The following is a 24,532-nucleotide window of genomic DNA, read 5'->3' as shown; positions in this document are numbered from 1 at the left end:
TGAGAAAGGATTACTACCAAGCCCTTTTTGTAAAATGAGAAACTCAAGATCCTGTGATTTTAAGAATGATAGTGTTTTGATCATTGTAGACTCGCACTATGAAGAATCCATAAAAGGATGGATTTTGATCAAATCGATGGCAATTTTCCATCCCGCTCTCATTAAGATGAAAATCTATAAGACGAATGTATCATTTTATTTCTTACCTTCTCCAGCAATTATAAGGCTCAGTGTACAGGTCATACAAACAGTATGTTACATGCAAGATAAGGACATATCTCAATCACGCCATCATCCATGACGGTTACAGCCTGACAACTGAGTAGTACATATAGCATTTAGAATATCAGTGTAACAATAAGTTTTGTTGACTTGGAAAACCATGGTAAAATTTTAACCAGATCTGATTATGTTTTTGTCAACCTCTAGCCTCGTGGTTAATAGTTACTCGCAGGGTACCCGTCTCCAATGGCTTCGTAGATGTCACCTCAAATGAGTAATCTTTTGGGGTGTGTATTCATAGAAACAGGAATTCAACAAAAAGTGATGATGTGGACTGTGACACATGGTACATGTTTACCTTATAGACAGTGGTGGTCCGCTCAGAAGAACTATCATTGGTTATTAAAAAGAAAAAAAAACCCCCATGGTACATTCAAAGTACACTGCTCCCATGCCAAATAATTAAATAACAAACGTTCCAGTGCGCGACATCGTCGGGGCACCTTCGGCGTTCAGCAATGCCTCCTTTCAGCACATGGCGACAGGATTAGGAGGGAGCGGTGCACAATAATTGATTGCTTAATTGTGTGAATTAAAATAAATAAATAATAATCGTAAATCATTACTTTCTTAATCAATTGGCGAATAACATTCCTAAACCACCACAGTTTCATCTGAATGTGGAACTTTTTGAAAATTAAGTAATTAATCAAAAAATTTAATAATTTATTTATTTATTAATAAATCAAAAATACCCTTTGTATCCAAATCACTTGTTCACTGTCGTGTCCAAATATCAGCTTCCTCGCGCAAAAAGTGCCTGAGATATTGCCAGGATGAGAAAGGAAATAAATCAGTAATTAATGAATCGATAATAATTAAGTAATTAATCAATCAATTGATTAATCAAAAAAAATAAAAAATAACGTTTTTTTTTGCCAAAGCAAATTTTCACTTTTGTCCCCAAATTTCAGCTTCCTAGCTTAAAGCCTGTATCTCACTGGGCTGCGACAGCTCACGACAAAATGCGAAAGGGATTCTCCAAAATGTCTGTAAACGTTCGCAGTGGTTCCCAATTTCCTCGCGTGAGTCACAGGACGTCGATCTGGTGTCGCTGGAATTTTGAACATGTTCAAAAAATTCGTGCGACAAGTTTTATCTCAAAATAGTCAGAGTCGTCGCGGTTGTCTCAAACTGGTCTCGAACCCTTCTCAATTTAGTTTCCGTGAGTCAGAAGGTGCAACAAATGTGACATGCAATGTAATGTAGATAGATTCACAATAGCTCATATCCAGATATGACTAAAAAAAAAAACTCATAGTCCATATTGTAAAACCAGCATTGTCTGTCCCCTTTCTCTCTTGTTCTGAGTAATGGCCTTCAATGCAAACTTTTCACTTTCCCATCATTCCTTTCACCTTCCCATCATTCATAAATCACGTCACACATATTTTTACATAAATTAGGTCACACACAAAATATGGTCACACCCACAAGCCCCTATCAAGGCAGATGAACAATTGAGTCACACACAATGTTTGTGGGTGCAACATCGACAAGTTACAGAACACTTTGAACAATCAGGCTTGGTCAGCATTCTCGTGTAATCCCACCATCCTGTTCTGCCAGGGCACAGCTCCCACACCATTGTAGTACTCAGTCAGGTACTCTCTTACTCGTTTCCCAACTGACAATATGATTGCTGGAAGGGAGAGGCCTCATATATATATATATATATATATATATATATATATATATATATATATATATATATATATATATATATATATATATATATATATATATATATATATATATATAGTTTGTGCTTGGAAATGCAAAGCAAGAGTTTAAAAAGTCCCCTTCCCATGTGCTTTTCCTCAATACTGGGTGGGCTAAAGTGTTTTATGAACCCTCTAATTTTTTTCCAGCAATCACTGAAATATCTGGCATAATTTTTTTCCAGCAATCATATCATATCTGGCATATATACATATATACATATATGTATATATGTATATATATATATATATATATATATATATATATATATATATATATATATATATATATATATATATATATATACTAGTCGTAATGCCCGGCGTTGCTCGGGCTCGCAATAAAGCCCGGTGTTGCCCAGGCTTTCTTGCAAATTTCCTGAATAGCTGTTAGCGGTTAGGGTTAGCTGTTAGGGTTAGTGTTAGGGTAGCTAACCCTAACCCTAACAGCTTGGCGTAGCGGAGGTAAACAGTGCCCGGGGAAAAGTGGAAATTTGCGTCCCCCGTAGGCCTTAAACTTGAGTGGATTTGAATGGAAAATCCCATAAGGGATATCGATTTATCGATTTTTTCGAATATAGGAAGTGTTATGGAAAAAATTTATAGCCAATGACCAAAGTTGGACCAAAAGCCATAATCATACCGAATTTGAATGGAATCCGTTGGAGTTTGTGAAAATGCATCAAAACGAATTTTGAGGGGCCTCTTAAGGAAGACAATAATATCATTAGTATATGTGCCAAATCTTGTTTCATTTCATGCAGTAACAAAAATCTGATGGTGGAACAAAGAAAGGGGCGTGCCGGAATATATATATATATATATATATATATATATATATATATATATATATATATATATATATATATATATATATATATCCTCATTTATCACTATCATGTGATATCATTTATATATCATATATATATAGTTGTGAATTCGCGCCCGCTGGCATGCGATCGGCCACGTGACTCGAATCGCGGCACGTCGCCCACCGGACGAACAATTCTGTCGTGACCCTCTCGGACTAACGCTGGGAGCTAGTCACGGGTGGGCCTTTCGGCCTCACCACGATCGTGCCAATCGGTCACCCGCGTGGGATAGGGTTGTTCGCCAAACTCGACCTACCTAAGTACCCATGCGGATGGTAGACCGGGCGATCGTACCTCGCCGCAGGCCGACTCCGGACACGAACCGCTTAAGCGGTCCGTTCCGTGCTATCGGGATAACCGAGCGGTGTTATCGTCGGCCTCGACGGTTCCGATTAATTATCGGGCGTGTTAAGCCCACTACAAACCCTTTACGTGAAGCAAGATGGAGATTCAAATGAAGGAAAGGATGCAGCAAAACGGGGAACAATTCAACATAATGCACTTTATTTACACGAAACACGGAGAGCACACATATGTCAATTTAAAACAAAAACAACAATGCAGAGCTACGACCGAATACGCGAACACACGGCAACACATACAGTTTTACTTTACAAGACACGGCGCCACAAGATCCATACAAAAAAAACAAAAGAAAAGGCCACCCTCAAAGACAAGGGGGCAGACGGGGCCCGTGGGCCCACTACAAACACAAGCCCGCGTGGAGAACCTGTCCAGTCCAAATCCATCTACCTACCTAGACTTTGTCCGTCCGCGGGATCGGCGAATCCACCGCTGGCGTTTCCGGACCGGGCTTCACTCCCACAGCCGAGCACGTGGCGGCCTCGTGCGTTGCACAGCACAGACCTCGCGCTTGCTGCTGGGTGAACCCGGCACGGTCCCCAATACATCTACGGCCGCTACCCGGCCCGTGTCTCTCTATCGCCGTTGTTGTCGCCATTCAAACCACACACACCTGCGTGTTTCGACGCTCACACTCCACTCCATTACACTCACATTCACACCGGGAGACGCGGCTGCATGCTCACGCATGCCGACCGACATCTCCCTTACATACAGCGACCTTACACACGCCGTCTCCCTCACACTCGGCCGCTCACTCACTTGTGCCGTTTCCCTCACACAAACCATACCACTCACACACGCGGGGGCACTCGCCCACGGTGTCTCACTCATACACGGCTTCCACTCACGCCCGGAGTGCTGGGAGGCACGCACTTCGGCCCACTCGCAGCCTCGCACACCATTTTACTCACACACGTGGTCGCTTCCACACACGGGGGCGCACTCACACCTTGCACCACACACACCGGGACATTCACGCTCGGGACAATCACGCCGGGGATTTGTGCCACCCTCAGGGTTTCCGGGGTCTCTATACCCCCCAAGCTCTCCGTGCACCCGTTCGCAGCACTCCTCCCCTCGAACTCGCCTGGCACGACCGAACCCACCTGGTCATGATCAGCTTCGAGGGAGAATAGCGTCTCCCTCCGTTCCCGAAGGAGGCTATCCAACTGCTCGCACCGGGTCCCTACACGTTCTGCGAGCTCACCCCCATTATCCTCCACTACCTCCGTGTGTGTGTGCTCATCTTCAATCCCGTCCAATTCACCCTCTGTCTCCCGTGTCTCTTATTTTTGTCTCTTCCATTGTTATCTCCCTCGTGCACGTCTCTGTCACCCCAATTAGTTTTTCCCTCTCGGTCACCGTCACTGTTGCTCTCTCCGTCACCTTCACACTTCTCGCCCAACACGTCCCCCGAATTACTTTGTCCTCACCCGCCTCCACTGCGGGCCTGACAGCCGTTGCACCCCCTCCCAGCTTGTTCGCTTCCACACGTGGCATCGCCATTACGCACTCCCCTATTATTGCCTTCATGCCCGCCTGCAGGCTTCGGCCCATGTTCTGCATCTCACCCCGCATTTCTCTCATTTCTTCCTTCAATTTGTTTTTCATTTGTTGCGTATTCGTATCCATTTTCGTTTTCATTTCGTTCATTTGTTGCGTATTCGTATCCATTTTGTTGTTTATATTCGCATTCATCTTTGCCAGCATGGCGAATAGCTGGGCCACGTCGAGTGCACTCGGCTGAGTCGATTCGGCGAGGATCGGGGGATTTTGGTGGAGAGGGGGAGGGGAGGTGTCATACACCGCCGCCGCACCTATTTCAGGCTCTGGGTTTGGTTGGGGGAGTTCTTGTTCCTGCACAAACATTTCCTGCTCGGGGTCTCCATCCTGGGCCATGGATTCTACACATTCTACATCCATTTCTAATACCCCCGGCTCCCGCTCGCCTTGAGACTCTATCTTATTTCTCGTAAGGGGTTAATTTAGCTCGCTCGTAATTTGGAGGGAATCGGGGGTCACTCCTCTCACCCTTGGACCGATTCCCCGTGAATTTAGCTTGGAGGCGGGAGGGATTCGAATCCCACTCCTGACACCAGTGTTGCGAATTCGCGCCCGCCGGCGTGCGATCGGCCACGTGACTCGAATCGCGGCACGTCGCCCACCGGACGGACAATTCTGTCGTGACCCTCTCGGACTAATGCCGGGAGCTAGTCACGGGTGGGCCTTTCGGCCTCACCACGATCGTGCCAATCGGCCACCCGCGTGGGATAGGGTTGTTCGCCAAACTCGACCTACCTAAGTACCCACGCGGATGGTAGACCGGGCGATCGTACCTCACTGCAGGCCGACTCCGGACACAAACCGCTTAAGCGGTCCGTTCCGTGCTATCGGGATAACCGAGCGGTGTTATCTTCGGCCTCGACGGTTCCGATTAATTCTCGGGCGTATTAAACCCACTACAAACCCTTTACGTGAAGCAAGATGGAGATTCAAACGAAGGAAAGGATGCAGCGAAACGGGGAACAATTCAACATAATGCACTTTATTTACACGACACACGGAGAGCACACATATATCAATTTAAAACAAAAACAACAATGCAGAGCTACGACCGAATACGCGAACACACGGCAACACTTATACAGTTTTACTTTACAAGACACGGCGCCACAAGATCCATACAAAAAAAACAAAAGAAAAGGCCACCCTCAAAGACAAGGGGGCAGACGGGGCCCGTGGGCCTTTATGGCGTGGGACTTGGCAGACCGAACGAGTCCCACGAGACCGTTGCAGATTACCTGCACCCTCGCGGTGCGATGGTGGGCGAGCTCTCTCCGGCGCTCCTTGTACGAACGCGCAGGTCCGCGCGACACAGCTGGCAGAGCGGCACCTCCAGTCCAAGTCACCTCCGCGACGTCCGGACTCTCCACCGACTGCAAGCTCCAACGAGTGGGTCGCTCTACGGACCGCTTCTTCAAGATCCAGACGGGCAGAAGACCACAAACCGCCGACTGATACTGACACTCTCACCGACCGCCCTGACCTGACCTCCTCTGACCTGATTTCCTCCTTGCGGCGCCTCTGTGCACCCTTTTATTTCCCCGGCACCCCGCCCCTCCCTTCACGGCACGCGGGGGGGGGGACATTCCACCAGAGAAATCGGGGTGGGAGTTGAGTTTCCAACCGTCATTCTTGTTTACCAGAGAAATCGGGGTGGGAGTTGAGTTTCCAACCGTCATTCTTGTTTACCAGAGAAATCGGGGTGGGAGTTGAGTTTCCAACCGTCATTCTTGTTTACCAGAGAAACCGGGGTGGGAGTTGTTGTTGTTCCCCTTTTGTGTTCGTGGAGATGTTGACGGTTGCTGGCGGAGTGATGAGGATGGCGTGGTTGTTGAGAGGCAGGTGTGGTTGTGGTTGTTGTGAAGTGGCGTTGTGGTTGGTGGTTGTTGTGTGATGGCGGTTGAGACGTGGTTGGTTCAAAATAAAGATAGAACAGAAAAACATCTATCTCAAAGCGTCGCAGCCCTAATGAATCACATAAATTCCCTCTAAACAACGGGTTTGGGGCTAACTACACATGTACTTTGAGATATCTCACCTACGGGCCCTTCATGGTGTAATGCGAATTTCCACAGCCGTAACAATATATATATATATATATATATATATATATATATATATATATATATATATATATATATATATATATATATATATATGCTGTACATATCTTTCTTGCCACTCACTGACTCACTCACTGACTCACTGACTCATATTAAAGATCGGTACCATCCGTGTGACTTTCGAAAGATGAAATTTTGCTTCCCAATGGACATCGAAGCCCTTATACCGGAAAAATTCACAGAATCATCGGACAACATCCACCAATGAAAATGTAAATAAATGAAAGAAAATGAAAAAAATGCAGGTGTGACCCGAGACAATGGGGAAGCACGGTAATTTTGTGTGCCGATGAACATCAAAGCTGAAACACCAAAAAAAATCACAGTACCGTTGGAAAGCATCCGTATATGAAAATATAAATAAATTAAAAAAGAATGAAAAATAAAAAGAAAAATCAGATGCAAATGAGTGACCCGAGACAATGGGGAAACACGATTCATATGTTTACACAATATGTAAGCACACCCTGCTAGTAATATATAAAGCTTTCTACCTATTGATTTACTCACTTCCCGACTGACTGACTATTAAAAATCAGTACCTTCTGGGTGACGTCAAAAGCTGAAATTTTGCCTGCTGATGGACATTGAGCTGATGGAGACTAGAAAAAAATCACAGAATCATCGGACAACATCCATAAATGAAAATATAAACAAGAAAAAGCCATCGTGCAGAGCACGATACTTACAGCATCCATCCCCCTAAGCTTGCCATGGATACATCAAATTGTCCATTTCATTAAGATTAAATTGACAATCTTAATTCAAGCTCAGTTCAATCGGATTAAATTTGATTATTTTTCAGATTGAAATTGATGATTTTTGAAGTTTGGCCTTGAGTTGACCTTTGACCTTTTGATCTCTAAAATAGTTGGTTTCCCAATCCAATGATGCAATTTGCAAATCTTGTTCAAATTTCAAGTCAATCAGATGAAAAATGACAATTTTAAAAATGTGACCTCAAGAAGACCTTTGAAATTTGACCTCAAAATCAATAGGCTTCTCAGTTGAGACTACCTCTACAGATTTGTAAAGTTTCATGACGATCAGTTTGGAATTATGACCTGAAGGCGATTGACAAACAGACAGAATAACAAAATCGACTGACCAATATACTTTTAAAATCTTTGATTTTGCAAGTAATAAATGAATAAATAAAAATGAAAAAAATTCAGGTGAGTGACCCAAGACAATGGGGAAGCACGGTAATTTTGTTTGCCGGCGGACATCGAAACCGATACACCAGGGAAAATCACAGAACCATCGGAAAGCATCCGTAAATGAAAATATAAATTATAAAGCATCCGTGAAATTTGAACAGGATTTGCATATCAGGTCAGTGGATTCAATCACCTTTTACTTTTGAGGTTATCATAGGTCAAAAAGTCAACATCGGCCATAAGGTCAACCCAAAATAGGCCAAGTTTTTAATGTTTCTAAAATTGTCAATTTTCATTCGATTAACTTGAAATTTAAAGACCATTTGCATATCAGGTCGCTGAATTCAACCACAGATTAATTTTGAGGTCAACATCGCCCAACAGGCCAATTTGGGCCAAATTTTCTAAAAACCTCAATTTTCAACCGGATTGACTTGAAATTTGAAGATCATTTGCAGATAAGGTCAGTGAACTCAACCACCTATTAATTTTGAGGTAAACATAGGCCAAAAGGTCAACATTGGCCAAGAGGCAAAATTTTCTAAAATCGTCAATTTTCATCCGATTGACTTGAAATTTGAAGAGCATTTTCATGTCAGGTCACTGAATTCAAACACCTATTAATTTTGAGATAAACATAGACCAAACGGTTAAAAAAGACCAATTTGGGCCAAATTTTCTAAATCCTCAATTTTCATCCGATTGAGTTGAAATTTGAAAAGGATTTGCATATCAGGTCATGAATTCAACCACCTATTATTTTTGTGGTTCCCAGAAGTGAAAAGGTCAATAGAGACCAAAAGGTCAACATCGGCCAAATTTTTAAAATCCTCAATTTTAATTCAATTTACTTGAAATTTGAAGAGCATTTGCATATCAGGTCACTGAATTCAACCACTGATTAATTTTGTGGTAAACATAGGACAAAAGGCAATTTTGGGGCAAGTTTTCTAAAATCCTCAATTTTCATCCGATTGACTTGAAATTTGAAGAGCATTTTCATGTCAGGTCACTGAATTAAACTACCAATTAATTTTAAGGTCAAAAGGTCAACACAGGCCTAATTTCTAAAACTGATAGATAGGTCCAAAAACTAAATATATCACTATATCTCAAAAAGTTGTGGACGAGTTATGACAAAACAAGGTGGATGAGTTGAATAAGTGACAAGAACAAGCGGATTGGATTTTGGTTCGGATCCAGCCCATCAGTGAGATACAAAACGTAAACTGTTCCACCTGGCAGAGGTATGCGCTTTACTGAGTGCCATTCTACTTTGTGCTGTTTTGCCAAGTTGTCACTGTATGAGTAATTTTTCATTTGTCTGTTTGTCTGTCTGTCTGTCTGTCTGTCTGTCTGTCTGTTTGTGTGCACAGAACTTTCATGTTTTTCGCCACAACCGCTTGTCGGATTGAGATGAAATTTTCACCATTGGTGTGACTACTCATGTAGAATGTTTAATGATAATTATGATGTCATAGGTCATATGGAGTGGCAGCAATATTGGAAAAACAGAACAACATTGGACCTCTGTACCTCTGAAACTGCATCAAGGAAAAAATTGAAACTTGGCACATGGCAAGCACTCCTCATGGGGAATGAGTGTGATTTTATGACATCATCGGTGCCCTCGTTATGATGTCATAATTGCATGTCGAATGCCACATCCAATCAGTATGAACATTTTTGAGGGTCATCTCAGGATAAAATGGTCCACAGAAAAAAAAATTCATGACATCATCGATCATGTGATTCCTCAGCCATATTGTTTTGAAAAAATAAAAACCTTCAAAAATCATCTTCTCTGAAATGGCAAAACAGATGGAGGTGAAACTTTACATGTATGATTGCCTGTCCACGAGGAACAAAAGGTTCACACATACCGTGTGATGTCCTTGGTTACATGGTTTGGCAGCCATATTTGATTTACCCTAAAACCAATAAAAAAATATACCACTCAAAAGAAGTCTTAGCGAGGGTTTGCAATCTCTGATTGCTCTTTTTCTTGTTTCCTTTTTTTTATTCTCTTTTGTTTTTTTTTTTTGTTTGTTTTTTTTTTATCGCTTTTCATTAAATTTTGATAAGGTGTGCATATATACTCAGCAGCGTTTTGTTTAAGAAATTGTAACAATTAGTTAATATCATGAATCCTGGTTAACATTAATAAACATTAAAAGAAATGGCTTACAAAATGTATCCATTCATATGAAGAGTTTACTGTGTTTAGAATGCTGAACCCTGAGAATCAGGGCTTTGTTATCCCACAACATGTTGACAATAAAGTTGCAACTATTTTTAATTTGATGGAACTCAAATGTAAATCAAATTGGCAAACCACCACAGCTTTGATCCAGCTGGAGTGACAGACGGAGCAGCAGCTGTCTCAGCGACTAACCTGAGCACCGGCTCTGTGGGTGCACGGCGGCCGGAGAATGACTCGGTCTTGCTCAGCTATGGTGTCCAGCCTGTCCCAGCAGCCTATAGAGGAATTGCTGAGCCCTGGAGCCGGGTACAAAGGAACAGGCTTTTGCCATTCAACCTTTTTGTCTCTTTTTTTTATTTGTTCTTGATTCACTTTCATCTTTCTCAAAGTGCATTTACATCTCGTTTCTTTTCTTGCATGTTTTCTTTACCTTGATTGCATATACTTAACTCCAAGTATGTGTATTCTGAACTTTGTCATTCCCCTTCATCAGGTGTTTGGGGTTGAACTCGTTAGTTTCCTCTTCTCACGCCACTGGCATGTGAGAGAGGCTGCGATGAGGCGCTTAGCACATGAGGTCACAGGTGCATTACTACTTGCCAATGGGGAGCTCAGCAGTCCAGCTGCAGCTCCTCAAGTGGCTGGAGCGACAGCAGCAGGTGTGGGAGTTCAGCTGGGAAATGGGGACGATGGTGCATCTGGTGGATCCGGTGAACGTTCAGCTGATGCAGTGTCTGAGTGCTGCTGCTGCATTTTGTCTATGGTCTGCGCTGACCCTGTTTATCGGGTCTATGTTGCTGCATTGGTCAGTTTACTTGTCTCTGTATCTTCAGTGTATAAAACTGATTGTAGTCGACTTACATTATTGTTGAAGATTTGCATCAAAGACTTGAAAGTGAACCAAATTGATTTCATGAAAATCTATATGTGCATGGATTTCAAAAAGAAAATGATGAATGAAATGAGAAAGGGAAGTTGAGGAGAAAAAGGGAAAATATATTTGGAGAAGATTGGAGGAAGGGGAAATGAGATATTCTACTAGGTGGTGGAATCAAAAATTCCACCTTTTCAAAAATTCAAGCACACCTTTTACGTCAATAATTCCTTTTTCAAAATTTATTTTTTAACTTCTGAAGTTACTGTTTTACCACTGAGTGATGCATATTTCTGTAATTTTTTTTTGTGTCGAAAGAAAGATATCTGGTGTTTCTTTAACTCTTATTATACTCTATATTATCAATGGTTATGGGTAGTCATACAAGTGGGCACCCAAGCAACCCAATTTTCGATTCAATACAATCTATACTATAAGAGAGATGTTTGTCTGACTGTGTGTCGCCATTTTTCTTCATTAATTAAATGATCTTCGTCAAACTTTCTGGGGTTCATCAATGAGTATCGGGGAGTGTTTTTGGCCCCAAAAAACTTTGAAACTGAAAAAAAAAATACTTTGAAAAAAATTCAGTGATGGACCATGCAAATACCGTTCAACTTTAAAGTTAACAGGATGAAAATTGATGAATTAAGTCAAATAGATGAAAATTGACAATTTTTCAGATAAATTTTTTTTTTAATGTCAGATAAAAGTAAAAATAAAAATTCATTCTTTTAGCAAGTTTGACCTTGAGTTGACCTTTGACTTTTTGACCTCAAAAATAGTTGATGTCTCAATTCAAGATGCAATATGCAAATCTTGTTCAAATTTCAAGTCAATCAGATTAATAACAAGCCGAATACCATGAATGACCCCGACGTTGAATGAAAGCTTATTACCAAATGATGCTGATACTTGGGCAGCTGATTACCAGACAATATTTAAAAAATAACAAGAATGAATACCATGAATGATCGGGTGCAAATAAAAGTCCATTGCTATATGATGTTGATGATACTTGCACAGCCGGTAACCAGACAATATTTTAAAAAATAACAAGAATGAATACCATGAATGATCGTGAGGTCAAATAAAAGTCTATTACTATATGATGTTGATGACACTTACGCAGCCGATTGCTAGACAATACAAGCTGAATACCATGAATGATCATGAGGTCAAATAAAAGCTGATTACTAAATGATGTTGATCATACTTACATAGCCGATTACCAAACATAACAAGATGGCGACTACGCGGGACCCCCACCCTTTGTATGTCATGACGTCGATTTCTTCGATAAAATAAATGTAGATACAAATTCCTGTCATCTTGACGACACAATGTAAGGTGAAATTGCAGTTAAAGATGACAGAAACACAAATCTATCCATATCTTAATGAAGACATGTCCTTTGTGCGTGACTGTTTAAACGGTGAAGACGGACTGACCACGTGCCTGGATGTGGACTAACTCTATGATTGACAGGAGCTCTGAAGCGCTCGAGTTCTGATTGGTTACTGATCTCATGGACGGTCTGACGACCAATCTGATGACCAATCACAGCAATGACATAAATTTGAGGAGGATGAGGAGGAGAAAACAATTTGAAAACCCCTCCTATTGACAGAGTCAAACGTCGGGGTAAAAATGACGATGTTCAGAAATTTGACCTCAAGATGACTTTTGACATTTGACCTCAAAATCAATAGGTTTCTCAGTTGAGACTAACTCTACAACTTGGTAAAGTTTCATGACTATCGGTTTCAAATTGTGACCTGTACTTGATAAACTCACAAACAAACTGACAGACAGACAGAATAACAAAATTGACTGAACAATATACTTGAAAAATCTTCGATTTTGCAAGTAATAAATACAGAATCAGACACAGAGTCAAAACTCGAGAACCTTTCCTTCATTCGGATTTTTTTTATCCAATGACCTCAATATTGATTAAAGGACATTTACGGCAGGTTTGTATTATTCCACTTAAATCAAAAAAGGAAAGCAAAACAAACTTGAAAAAAGCGTATTGCAAGGTGGGGAACAACACGGACCGCTTAAGGACTTTTTGTAATTCCAACTTGCCCTATAGGCCAGACAGATTATTCCTGCCAAAGTCTAATTAACTTACATTATTGTATCTGTGAATCACTCAACCCACACAAAATGAATTATGAAACTGCCTAAGGATTATACTCTGAAATATTATTCTGCCCACACATTCCTTGGGATCAATGGAACTCTGTTCTGCCATGTTCTCCCATGTTCATACAAGCAAAGAAACACTTGAGCCTAAACGAATGAATACAAACAGGATGGTTCATTTCAATAATACGAGTGTACATAAAACAGACAAACAATGGAATGAAATACGGAACATGCAGAAAAATCAGGTGTTAAATACATGTTTATTAGTGGAATCTGAAACCACAAATGACCCCATTCCCATGAGCACTCTCTTTTTCCAGGTGATTGTGATTTCCCCCTCTTCCTCACCTCCTTTCGCTTGTTAGTTGTCGTTGGTTTGTTCCTTTTCTCTTTTATCCCCACTTTCCCTTTCCTTTTCTTGCTGTTCTTCATTGAGCTTGTGTGCAGCTTGTTCACCCCCATCTTACTCTCGCACTCGCTTCTACTCTGCTGTTGGTGTTTCCTCCTTTCCATTGTATTCCCTTCCGTTCTGCTTTAGTTCTAACATCAGTCTCGATCATACACAACACACACACACACAATAAAACAATCCTTTTCTTCAGAAAATTCTCGTCCACAGAGGAAGGAAGGGACAAGCTCTGTACCCTTGGGTTTCCCAGATTCGATCCCTTACGCCCATGTATTTAACAAAGACCTTTCACCCATGATTGACTTGAATCGGTCCTGTATTTTCAAGCTTGTTCTCAGTGATCCTTTGCGACCACGAGTAAGGATTTTTAGAAACATTTTCACAGTGTGCTCATGTGAGCTAAAAATGCTCATCTAACAGATGTGCAAACCAGGGCTGTTTTACAGCCTTGTAATGAATAATAACTGAGGTTGGTGCCGAGCTGTGAGGTTGTGTGGATTGTGCTGAGCCATACACAAATTATGCTCCTATTCATGGTTCACAGCATCACATGGATGGCCAGTTTATGGCTGCCAGGCCTGTTTTGGTCCATTTCACTTGGCACAATGATTGGTGATAACAGAATCTAGGATCTTTTCTCAAGAAGAGTAAAGGTGAAGCATTTCTTTTGTTATTTCTTTTGTAATGACAAAAGGGAAGCAGAAGCTCTTACAATGGGCTAATGCTCAAACTTCATGCCATGGCATCATCCCATGGCAATATATGGACACACGCTTTTCAACTTTTCGTTGATAAAAGGCATTGTTCATATTGCCGACTGATGTGGACTGACACTAGCCCTTCACAAAGACTACTAGTCCTTCTTCTTTACCCACCAGACCCCACAAATTGATGAGGTACTTGTAGGGTCAACATGGCTGCCTTTGGCATTATCTATGCTTCATTCATTGCCAAGGGAATCTCGTGGTCAGATTGCACAGTCATGTTGAAATAATTTGCATAATTTATAAGTACAATAGAACTACAACATCGAGTCAGCTATGCTTTACAAACGCCATTGGATTCTAGCAAACAAACAGAATTTTATTTTTATTTGTTTATTACAGCCACCACCAAAGGTGGACGGTGGTTACGTTTTCACCACTGTTTGTCTTTCTGTGACCATGGTATCTCAAAAAGTTATGGATGGATTCGGATAAAATTTGCTGGACAGGTTTGGTGTGTGACAAGAACAAGCTGATTCGATTTTTATTCAGGCCCGGATGCAGATCCGGCCTATCAGTGGAATATGAAACGTAAACTGTTCAGCCTGGAGGAGGTACGTGCTCTACCGAGTACCATTCTAGTTCATTTATGCATTCATTTCCCACAGAAAACGCTGCGTGCTTTGCTGGTATACGCATTCTGCCAGAGTCTGACCCAGCAAGCGCGCCTTCAGCGCTTACTGCGACCAGTTTTGGAGGCCATCTTGGTGAAGTGTGCCGACTCGCACAGGTAACTTAAATGCAAATATTGGACGATGGTTCTGATTTCATTAATAAATAATGTTGGCGATGTTTATTAGTATGTCTCATTAAAGAATCAGTTGAAAACAGCATTACGTTTTACCAAAGTATTTGTGGAGTATTGTGCAGACAATGAATGATATGCTCTTTTGTTTAAAGATACGATAAGGGATTTACTGACCGTAATCTGGATGTGGACGGAACAACCGGCTTTACGTCCTCGTCCATGGGAGTGATGTTCTGAGATGTAGCGCCCCTTGTTGGCATAACATCAGATTGATGGGTTATCGAGGCAGCAGGAATACAAGATTGGACAGCACACTTGCAACTGAATTATCCTGCCACCCCACAGTGCTTCTGTCGAAATCTTTTATTTAATCTCTTTAAAAATTCATATGCCTGTGTGTAGAATGTCATTTTCTGTTTTGGAAGATATAAACCAATGCAAATCTTTCACCATCCAACTTTAAAATTGTGTTGTCTGAATATGCAGCATTGTTACGCCTGATAGTGAAATATTTAAGAAATCAAAAAAACCTCATACGCTTAAATTATAAAACGGTACGATTGTTTATCTTTTGTCACCTTATTTTTGATCGAATATGTTGTGGCAATTTCCGTCTGCACTTTGATTTTCTTTACCCCAGTTGCACAATTGATCATAATTTTCTTCCTTTCCAAGTTGCAAGAAAATCTGAGGATACAAGTTAGACAATTCCCTCCAGGCCAAAACAGCAAACACGTTGGCTGGGCATATTGAGCACAATATTCCATGTTAGGAGATTTGCCTTTCTCACGAAGCCTCTTATGATGTCACTGTCAGGTAAATTAATAAATAACTAGAACAGCACCCAGTAAAGCGCATCCCTCCGCCAGGCTGAACAGTTTACGTTTTGTATCCCACTGATAAGCCGGATCTTCATCTTGACCTGAACCAAAATCTAATGAGCTTGTTCTTGACACCTACCCAACTCATCTACCAGGTTTTGTCATAACCCGTCCAAAACTTTGAGATATCGTGCGATATATCATTTTTAGCCCCCATCTCTCAATGGTGAAGAATAACTTTTAGAAAAAAATTTAATTATCGCATCCACATTTGGATCTTCAACAAAATCAAATAATTTCATCCTCGTCACACACCCAACCTGTCCACCACGTTTCGTCGGAATCCGTCCATAACATTTTGAGATATCCTGCTCACAGACAGACAAACTGACAGGGGTTAAAACCCAACCTCAAGCTGCCTTGGGTTGAGGTTAAAAAAAAAGATACCCAATGTCAGTTATTTGGGAGCATGTTTACTTCATAAATGCATCTTAACTAATGACTTCAGAACAGAGAGCCTTGTGATTTATTGAATGATATTGTTTTATGGCTTCGTCATTGCATTTCCTCGTTACCGTCTGTCATCTCACTCCTCAATGAACCTAGCCTTTGTAGTTAAAAAAAAGAAGAAATAAACAGCACAACCAAAGTTATGTGCATGTTCATGTTTATAAGCATAAGTAAATATTTGGAACATCAAGCGCATTTCATGCTGATAAGAGCACAATAAATATTTAACACGAACAAGAACATTCCGTGCACGTATTTCCCATTTGGCAAATGATGATCTCTTCCATTCCTCCTGTGGTTGAAGCATGTTTTATTTATTAGTAATGATAGGCAGGGATAAATCACTGGGTAATATAATCAGGTTGATAACCAAAACTATGCAGGGTATTCATATCGGTCTTGTTGCATAGCGAGCAAATAACATTCTCCTGTCATTTTGAAATCCCTTTTCTGTTGGTATGTTCATGTAAGCTGTTATATATATATATATATATATATATATATATATATATATATATATATATATATATATATATATATATATATATATATATATATATATATATATATATATATATATATATATATGTCATTACAAATATTTTTTAGACATATATATATTATAATATATGTGGGTTCTAAGACTGAAGTGATGTCGAATGTGGAGAAGAAATTAATTGATGGTTCACATTGGGGAGAACAGCAATGTCAGGATTAACAAAGATGTGACAAAACAAACCAAGAGGAGGCAGGTGAATGCTCTGGTATTTCCAGTTACAAAGTGTGGATGTGAGTCATGGACAGTGAAAAAGAAAGAAAGGAAGAAGTTTGACAGTTTTGAAATGTGTTGGAGACGAATGTCAAGAATTTCATGAAGCACAAGAAGAACTGGAACGGCACTCGGAAGAGCGCATACTGGCTGACCAGTTTACGATTTGTATCCCACTGATCGGCCCGATCTGCATCTGGACCTGAACCAAAATCGAATCGGCTTGTCCTTGTCACCTACCCAACTCATCCACCAAGCTTTGTCATAACTCATCCACAACTTTTTGAGATATCGTGTGATATATCGTTTTCGGCCTATCGCTCGATGGTGAAGAATCACGAAAAATTATTGTATCTGGATGCAGATTTGGATCTTCACCAACATCATATCAACTCTTCCTTGTCCATCCATTCATCCGTTGGGATCATACTCTGTGCATTGCGTTGGTGGTGCCTAAGCAGTCTCCTTGGCTATTGGACACAATCCTGGACGGGTCGCCACTCTGACACAGTATACCAGCATACTGGCACTCATGTTGCCGACCTCGGAAGGATAACAGGCAGGGTCAACCCTACCTGATATTAATTCAACAGCCGAGTGGGATTTGAACTCAGGATCCTAGGATCCAAAACCCACCACCCGAACAATTAAACAAACACCAGGCATATAACACCCATTCCTTGTCACACACCCAATATGTCAATAAAATTTCGTCTGAATCCGTCTACAACTTTTGGAGATATCCTGCTTAAAGGCAAACAAATAGACAGACAGATCGACAGACGAGTGAAAACATAATGTCCGTCCACCTTCGGTGGCAGAGATAACTAAAGTCTCGAGAACCATGCTGTGCATGGGTAAAGGAGAAAGAGTAAGATGCTTATATGTGCTGGATGGATGGGAACAAGCTGCTCTGCAAGAGTTTAGGGAAGCAGTGCAAGATGGGAATGCTTGGAGAAATTCAATCATGAATGTCACCAGAAGTTGGCCACAATTGACATCACGAGATGATATATATGTGCATTAGGGTGGTCCAAAAACAGCAAAAAAAAATATAAAAAATTCAGATGTTGTCTCCACAAGCCTTAAATTATTCCATTACGATTCAATAACGCGCATAAAAATTTTAAGTTGATCGGAGGTGATTTAGAGGTCGCTCCATATGACGACTTTTAGTTTCATGAGTTGGTTAAATTAGGGTATGGTCAGGTACGATTATGGGTACTTCTGGATGTCCGAGGTGGAAATGGACTGCATTTTCGAACTCTATGGGGTCGATTTACTCTAAGAAATGACTGCACCGACATGGCATTCACCACCATTTCGAAAATATGACCGAAAACAAGACTTATCATCACTGGAGTTGAGTAACTAATCCTACTCATTTCGATATTTTCTAATCTATAATTAATTTGTTGTCCGTCTAAACATTTCTTAGAGTAAATCGACCCTACTGAGTTCGAAAATGCAGTCCTTTTTCACCAAGGAAGTTCAGAAGTGTACGGATTCGCATCTCACCATACCCTAATTTAATATAATAATAACTAAATAAATAACTAACATATTTTTCGTGAATCATTGAATCTAAAACACTGGATGTTGGGCCGGCTCGAAATAAGTTCAGGTGGGAGTGGAGACAGCAATCGAGGCCGAGATGATGGTGGTATTTGGTAAATGAGACGAAATATTCTAATAGTTTGTAATTCCATTGATTGAAAAATAAGGGTATGGTGAGATACGAATCCGTACACTTCTGAACTTCCAAGGTGAAAATGTACTCCATTTCCACTTCGGACATCCAGAAGTACCCATAATCGTACCTGACCATACCCTAATTTATTCAAGTCATGAGACTAAAAGTCGTCATATGGAGTGACCTCTAAATCACCTCCGATCAAGCTAAAACATTTTATGCGCGTTATTGGATCATATTAGAATAATTTTATGCTTGTGGAGCAACATTCTATTTTTTTCGACTTTTTGGACCACCCTAATATATATATATATATATATATATATATATATATATATATATATATATATATATATATATATATATATATATATATATATATATATATATATATATATATATATATATATATATATATATATATATATATATATATATATAGATAAACAGATGTTTGGTGCAACAGAACTTTAATATGGGTACAAACAAGCACGACATAATAGTGACCGAAGCTTTTTGTGCTGCACTCTTCGGGGTAAAAATCACAGCAAGTGAAGAAGGAAGTGAAGGTGTGTGCTTTATACTCAGGTCTCAATAAGGTAGACACTGATTGGTTCAACCGTAATGACGTCACGGTTAATCCAAACACCCATTGGTCGGCTCATCATCTTCACCTCGAGCTCCCATTGGCTGGAGCAGAGTTCGTCGATCTTGGCAGAGTCAAGAGGAATTTGGACGATCTATGTGACTCTTTCAGCATGGAAAGATCAAGGGAAGTACGGTAACAAATGGTGAATGGATCTTAGGGGAAACCCATCACCCCTCTCTTCAGGATGCGGTTGCAAACGTGAATCATCGGCGAACTCTGCTCCAGCCAATGGGAGCTCAAGGTGAAGATGATGATCCAACCAATGGGCGTTCAGATTAATCGTGACGTCATTACGGTTGAACCTGTGGTATAGCCTGCGGGCCTGCAGGGTGGGGGGATGATGATGGGGGGAGTGGTCGTCGTGAGCGTCGTGTCTGCCAGGAATATAAGGAGTGCGCGCCGCCTGAGGCATCGTCGTAGTGCCACGGCTCGTGAGTGTGTTGAGTACGTAATAAAGGAGAGCCGCGGGCAAAGTACGCCCGCGCTCACGCTTGTACCCCACAGCCGGGCTCGACTGTTCCCCCGCTCGTGTCTGCCTGCTTAGCATCTTCTACACGACACTACAGAACCAATCAGCATCTACCTTATTGAGACCTGCGTATAAAGTACACACCTTCACTTCCTTCTTCACTTGCTGCGATTTTTTACCCTGAAGAGTGCAGCACGAAAAGCTTCGGTCATTATTTCGTGTTTATTTGTATCCACATATATATATATATATATATATTGAATTGTGGGCCAGGGGTCGGTGACGAGAATGACCACAAGGTGGGGAAAGCTACCTCGTCTCCACCAGACTCCCTGGAATTGTAGGTCGTCACTCGGATAACTTCGCGAGCCGGTGAGTTGTTTAACCGACCGTGGTCGCTAATATTTCAACCGCGTGGCGTCGGGTTATTTTGTCTCGATCCAATGTACCTAAGTAACCACGCGGTCTCGGAACGCCTGACCGAACCGGATTCACTCTACCGGCAGCAGTAAAATGACACCCACCGACTACCACTCTGCCACCCACCTTTCTGGCTCAGATGCAGTCGAGCGGGCCTGCCCAGGATGTCCCAGCTACAATTGTCTAATTGCTGGGGATAAAACCCTGCCTAAACTCAGATCCGAACCATGCTGGACCAATGGAAACGGACTGGGAACATTTCTAACAAATGTTTATTTACAATAAAAAGACAAAGGCAAGACAACGCGAATATGCAAGCAAGGAATATTTAAAATGATCCAAAAACACTTATTCAGTTCTCCTTAAAAGACGGGCCCACACGCAGACACACACACAAATGAAAATAAACCCAGAGTTCTTTATTGGACCCTCGCAGCCAAGGAGAGAGACGAGCTGGGGGTCAGAGTCCGGCTAGGTACCTGACCGTCAGAGGAAGGGGGTGCTCTGCAATGCGGTACCTGATAATGGTCGCTGGTTTGGTCCTCAGTCGCACGTGTGAGACTTGAGGTTCATGGCGGAGCTTGGGTGGTGAATGGCCGGGGTCCACGGAGGGGGGTCGGGGTCGCTCTTTCCTTCCTTGCAGAGGGCCAGCAGAGACACGTTCGCCGCCTCGACGACCTTATGCTCAACCCTAGTGACAGCCCTCATAACAACCAGTGTTATCACCCCTTCATAACAGCTTTCGTAACCCCTTCGTAACAGCAAAAACCCACCAAAAACTTGACTCTCAGAGAGTGCTCAGGGATTTTTATGGACCTCCTTCAGCGGGAAGGCCTTGGTGAGCACACCTTGCTGTCCGCCTTTGATTGGACAGGGTCCCACGGCATACCTTTCCGGGGCAAGGTTTCGGCCTTGTTTGGAGAAAGCCGACCCTCCCCTCCACGCATGTTCGAGAAAGGTCATGGTGGTGAAACTGCCTCGAACATCCTCGGGAATCCGTCTCAGGCAAAGGTGCGCTGTGGCCCGCGAACCGAGGGCTGCACGTGCGATGGTACCATGGATCATAATGGGCCGAGGGCTAATGCAGATGGGATGGTTGTTAGATGGCTTGTTAGATGTAATAACCTAACTAAAAGAAATTGCAACGCACACCTTTGATTCTCCCACCAGACAAAAGGAAGGGGATCTGACCACACACATACTGAACGACATAACTGACTTTTGGGACATCTGTATGTTGAATGCAAATGGTTTCCAGATCCGTAACATATATATATATATATATATATATATATATATATATATATATATATATATATATATGTATATATATGTATATATATGTATATATATGTATATATATATATATATATGTATATATATGTATATATATATGTATATATATGTATATATATGTATATATCGTACTTCAAGACCCGATCACGTCTCGCACCCATAATTGGAGGAAATAGCCAGTCAGCTCTCACCTGATACCGCAGGTGGCTAGGATTATAAATAAATTCACCGGAATGTGCTTCCAGCCAACAAAGGCTGCATGAAGCAACGCAGTACCCGGGTCAGGTTTGAAACAGTAAAGAACTTACCTTGTGTAGCCTTTCCTGGTTGCTTCACGCAGCCTTCTTGGCTGGAAGTGCATGCCGGTTAATTGTGATTATATATATATATATATATATATATATATATATATATATATATATATATATATATATATATATATATATATATATATATATACTTTCAGTTGTGGGGGGTAGATGGTAGGATATAAAAGGGAGTTTAGCATTGTGTGGAGTTGCTTGGTATGTGGAAGAGTAGAAAGCAACTCGATGTAACTAAGTTAGGGAATCTGTGAGCTTAAGTGTTACGTGTCACCACATGAGGGGTGGTGCGGTGTTAATTAGCTTAGGGAGTAAGAATAAATTCCCCAGTACGTGATACCCTCTGTGATTTTCCTTATGTTTTTGATATATCAAGTCAGGCAGTAAAGCTGGGAAACGCATCGCTGTCACCACAACAAACAGGAGAAGCCCCACCTTCCCGGGTTTGGGGACGAGCAGGCCATGCCCCGGAGGTTGCTTTGGATCCTATATCCTCCACACAAAGGCGGAGGATATAGAGCGTACAAGGAAGAGGGCGTAAGAAGTTCCTACTGCATAGGACGAGACATTGGTGTGATCGAGGTCGAGGGCATGCAGGCTTGAGCAATTGTGGATTGTGGAAGGCTTCCGTCTGGATAGAGCGGGAGATCTACAGAGCGTGTACATGAGTTCGGTGTGAGGAATGCACGAGGCAGGTGGCACTTTAGTAAAGAGGAAGGCTGGCACATTTTGAGCTTTTGTGTGGAAAGCTGCTTGCAGATTGCCTGGTGTACGTCTGCCCTGCTGCGATGGCCATTTTACACGTGTGTGCATGTGGTGGTGGAAACTCCCCATTCCAAGTTCGACAAAGACAGCTCTGGGCAAAGCTGAGTGCCAGTATACTTAAAAAGGGGTGGGGGGTTCATTTCATTTTGTGTCACCCTTTGTCTGTATTTGCGTTTGTGTGTGAGGCCTCGACAGTCGGATTTATTATCTTGCCAAAACGAAGTTTTTCAAGATATGTTAGTCAGCTTGTATGTTTTTTTTTGTTGTTGTTTTTTTGTTTGTCTGTAATCACGTATAAAAAATTCTGCAGAGCACAGTTATCATTGGAAATTTTTGTAACTTCGCATATCAGAGGCCTATAGAGGTCCCTTTCAGTGCACAAAATTTTGAAGGTCAAGGTCAAAGGTCAAGGTCACTTTGTCGCAAATCAGGGGAGTCGACGAAACCCTTATTTTTTGAGTAATTTTGATCGGATCGTCTTCAAACTTCATGGGAATATCGATCATGGTCTGGCGCTCAGCTGATTAATTTTTGGTGGCGATTGGCCTTGACCTTCATATGTTTTTTTTATTTTTTATTAACCTCCGCCATCTTCGAAGATGGATGGAGGTTACTGTTTTCACCCCTTTCTGTTTGTTTGTTTGTTTGTTTGTTTGTGTGTTTGTTTGTTTGTGAACAGTATTACGAAAAAGCTCCTCGACGGATTTCGACGAAACTTGGTGGGGGGGGGGTTAGGTATGGTCCAAGGATCATGACATTAAATTTTGGACTTGGTCCCCCCCCCAAAAAAAAATTGTTAGAGAAAAAAAATGTTTTTTTTTGCATTTCTATGTTTTAAGTGATTTCCACCCCCACAAAAAATTGTTACGCCCCCTCCAAAAAATAGAGGGAATTTCTTTTTTTTGCATTTCTTCATGTTTGAAGTGATCTCCAACCCCCCCACCCCCAAAAAAATTTTTAGAGAAAAAAATTTTTTGCAACTTTTTTTTTCAACAAAATTTCGATTTATTTTTTTTGCATTTATTCATGTTTGAAGTGATTTCCAACCCCCCCCCCCCCAAAAAAATTGTTCGAGAAAAAAATTTTTGCAACTTTTTTTTCAACAAAATTTCGATTTCTTTTTTTTGCATTTATTCATGTTTGAAGTGATTTCCAACCCCCCCCCCCCCCCAAAAAAAATGTTGGAGAAAAGAACTACAACTCTGTCAGCACTGTTGACATCATATTTAATAAATAAGATAGAAGGTTCACTTGAGTGACCCAGCAGTATTGGCGGCGGAGGTTTTGCACTCTCCCGAGTGCTCCCCCTCTAGTTTTTTATTTTTTTTTGTCTGTAATCACATATAAATCACTCTGCAGAGCACAGTTATCATTGGAAATTTTTGTAACTTCGCATATCAGAGGCCTATAGAGGTCCCTTTCAGCGCATAAAATTTTGAAGGTCAAAGTCAAAGGTCAAGGTCACTTTGTCAGTGACCAAATCAAATCAGGGGGTCACGCAAATCAGGGGAGTCGACGAAACCCTTATTTTTTTTGAGTAATTTTAATCGAATCGTCTCCAAACTTTATGGGAATGTA

At 41.4% G+C, this 24,532-nt stretch overlaps 1 protein-coding gene across 2 annotated transcripts in view; it reads left to right on the top strand.

Moving 5' to 3' along the window:
• The window catches only part of MAP3K1 (mitogen-activated protein kinase kinase kinase 1), a 139,437-nt gene that overhangs the window by 51,886 nt on the left and 63,019 nt on the right, over nucleotides 1-24,532 (top strand). For both annotated transcript variants that reach the window (XM_085845545.1, XM_085845546.1), the window contains exons 9-11: nucleotides 10,431-10,596; nucleotides 10,784-11,095; nucleotides 15,100-15,221. In XM_085845545.1, coding sequence (XP_085701671.1) covers nucleotides 10,431-10,596; nucleotides 10,784-11,095; nucleotides 15,100-15,221 — 600 coding nt within the window. The remainder of the gene's footprint in view (nucleotides 1-10,430; nucleotides 10,597-10,783; nucleotides 11,096-15,099; nucleotides 15,222-24,532) is intronic.

The sequence above is a fragment of the Eptatretus burgeri genome, chromosome 11 (assembly GCF_056783735.1).
Source record: "Eptatretus burgeri isolate ZD-2024b chromosome 11, Ebu_testis_v1, whole genome shotgun sequence".
In the NCBI taxonomy this organism is placed as follows: Eukaryota; Metazoa; Chordata; class Myxini; order Myxiniformes; family Myxinidae; genus Eptatretus; species Eptatretus burgeri.
The sequence above is the reverse complement of the archived record's forward strand: the minus strand, read 5'-3'. Positions and strand labels throughout refer to the sequence as shown.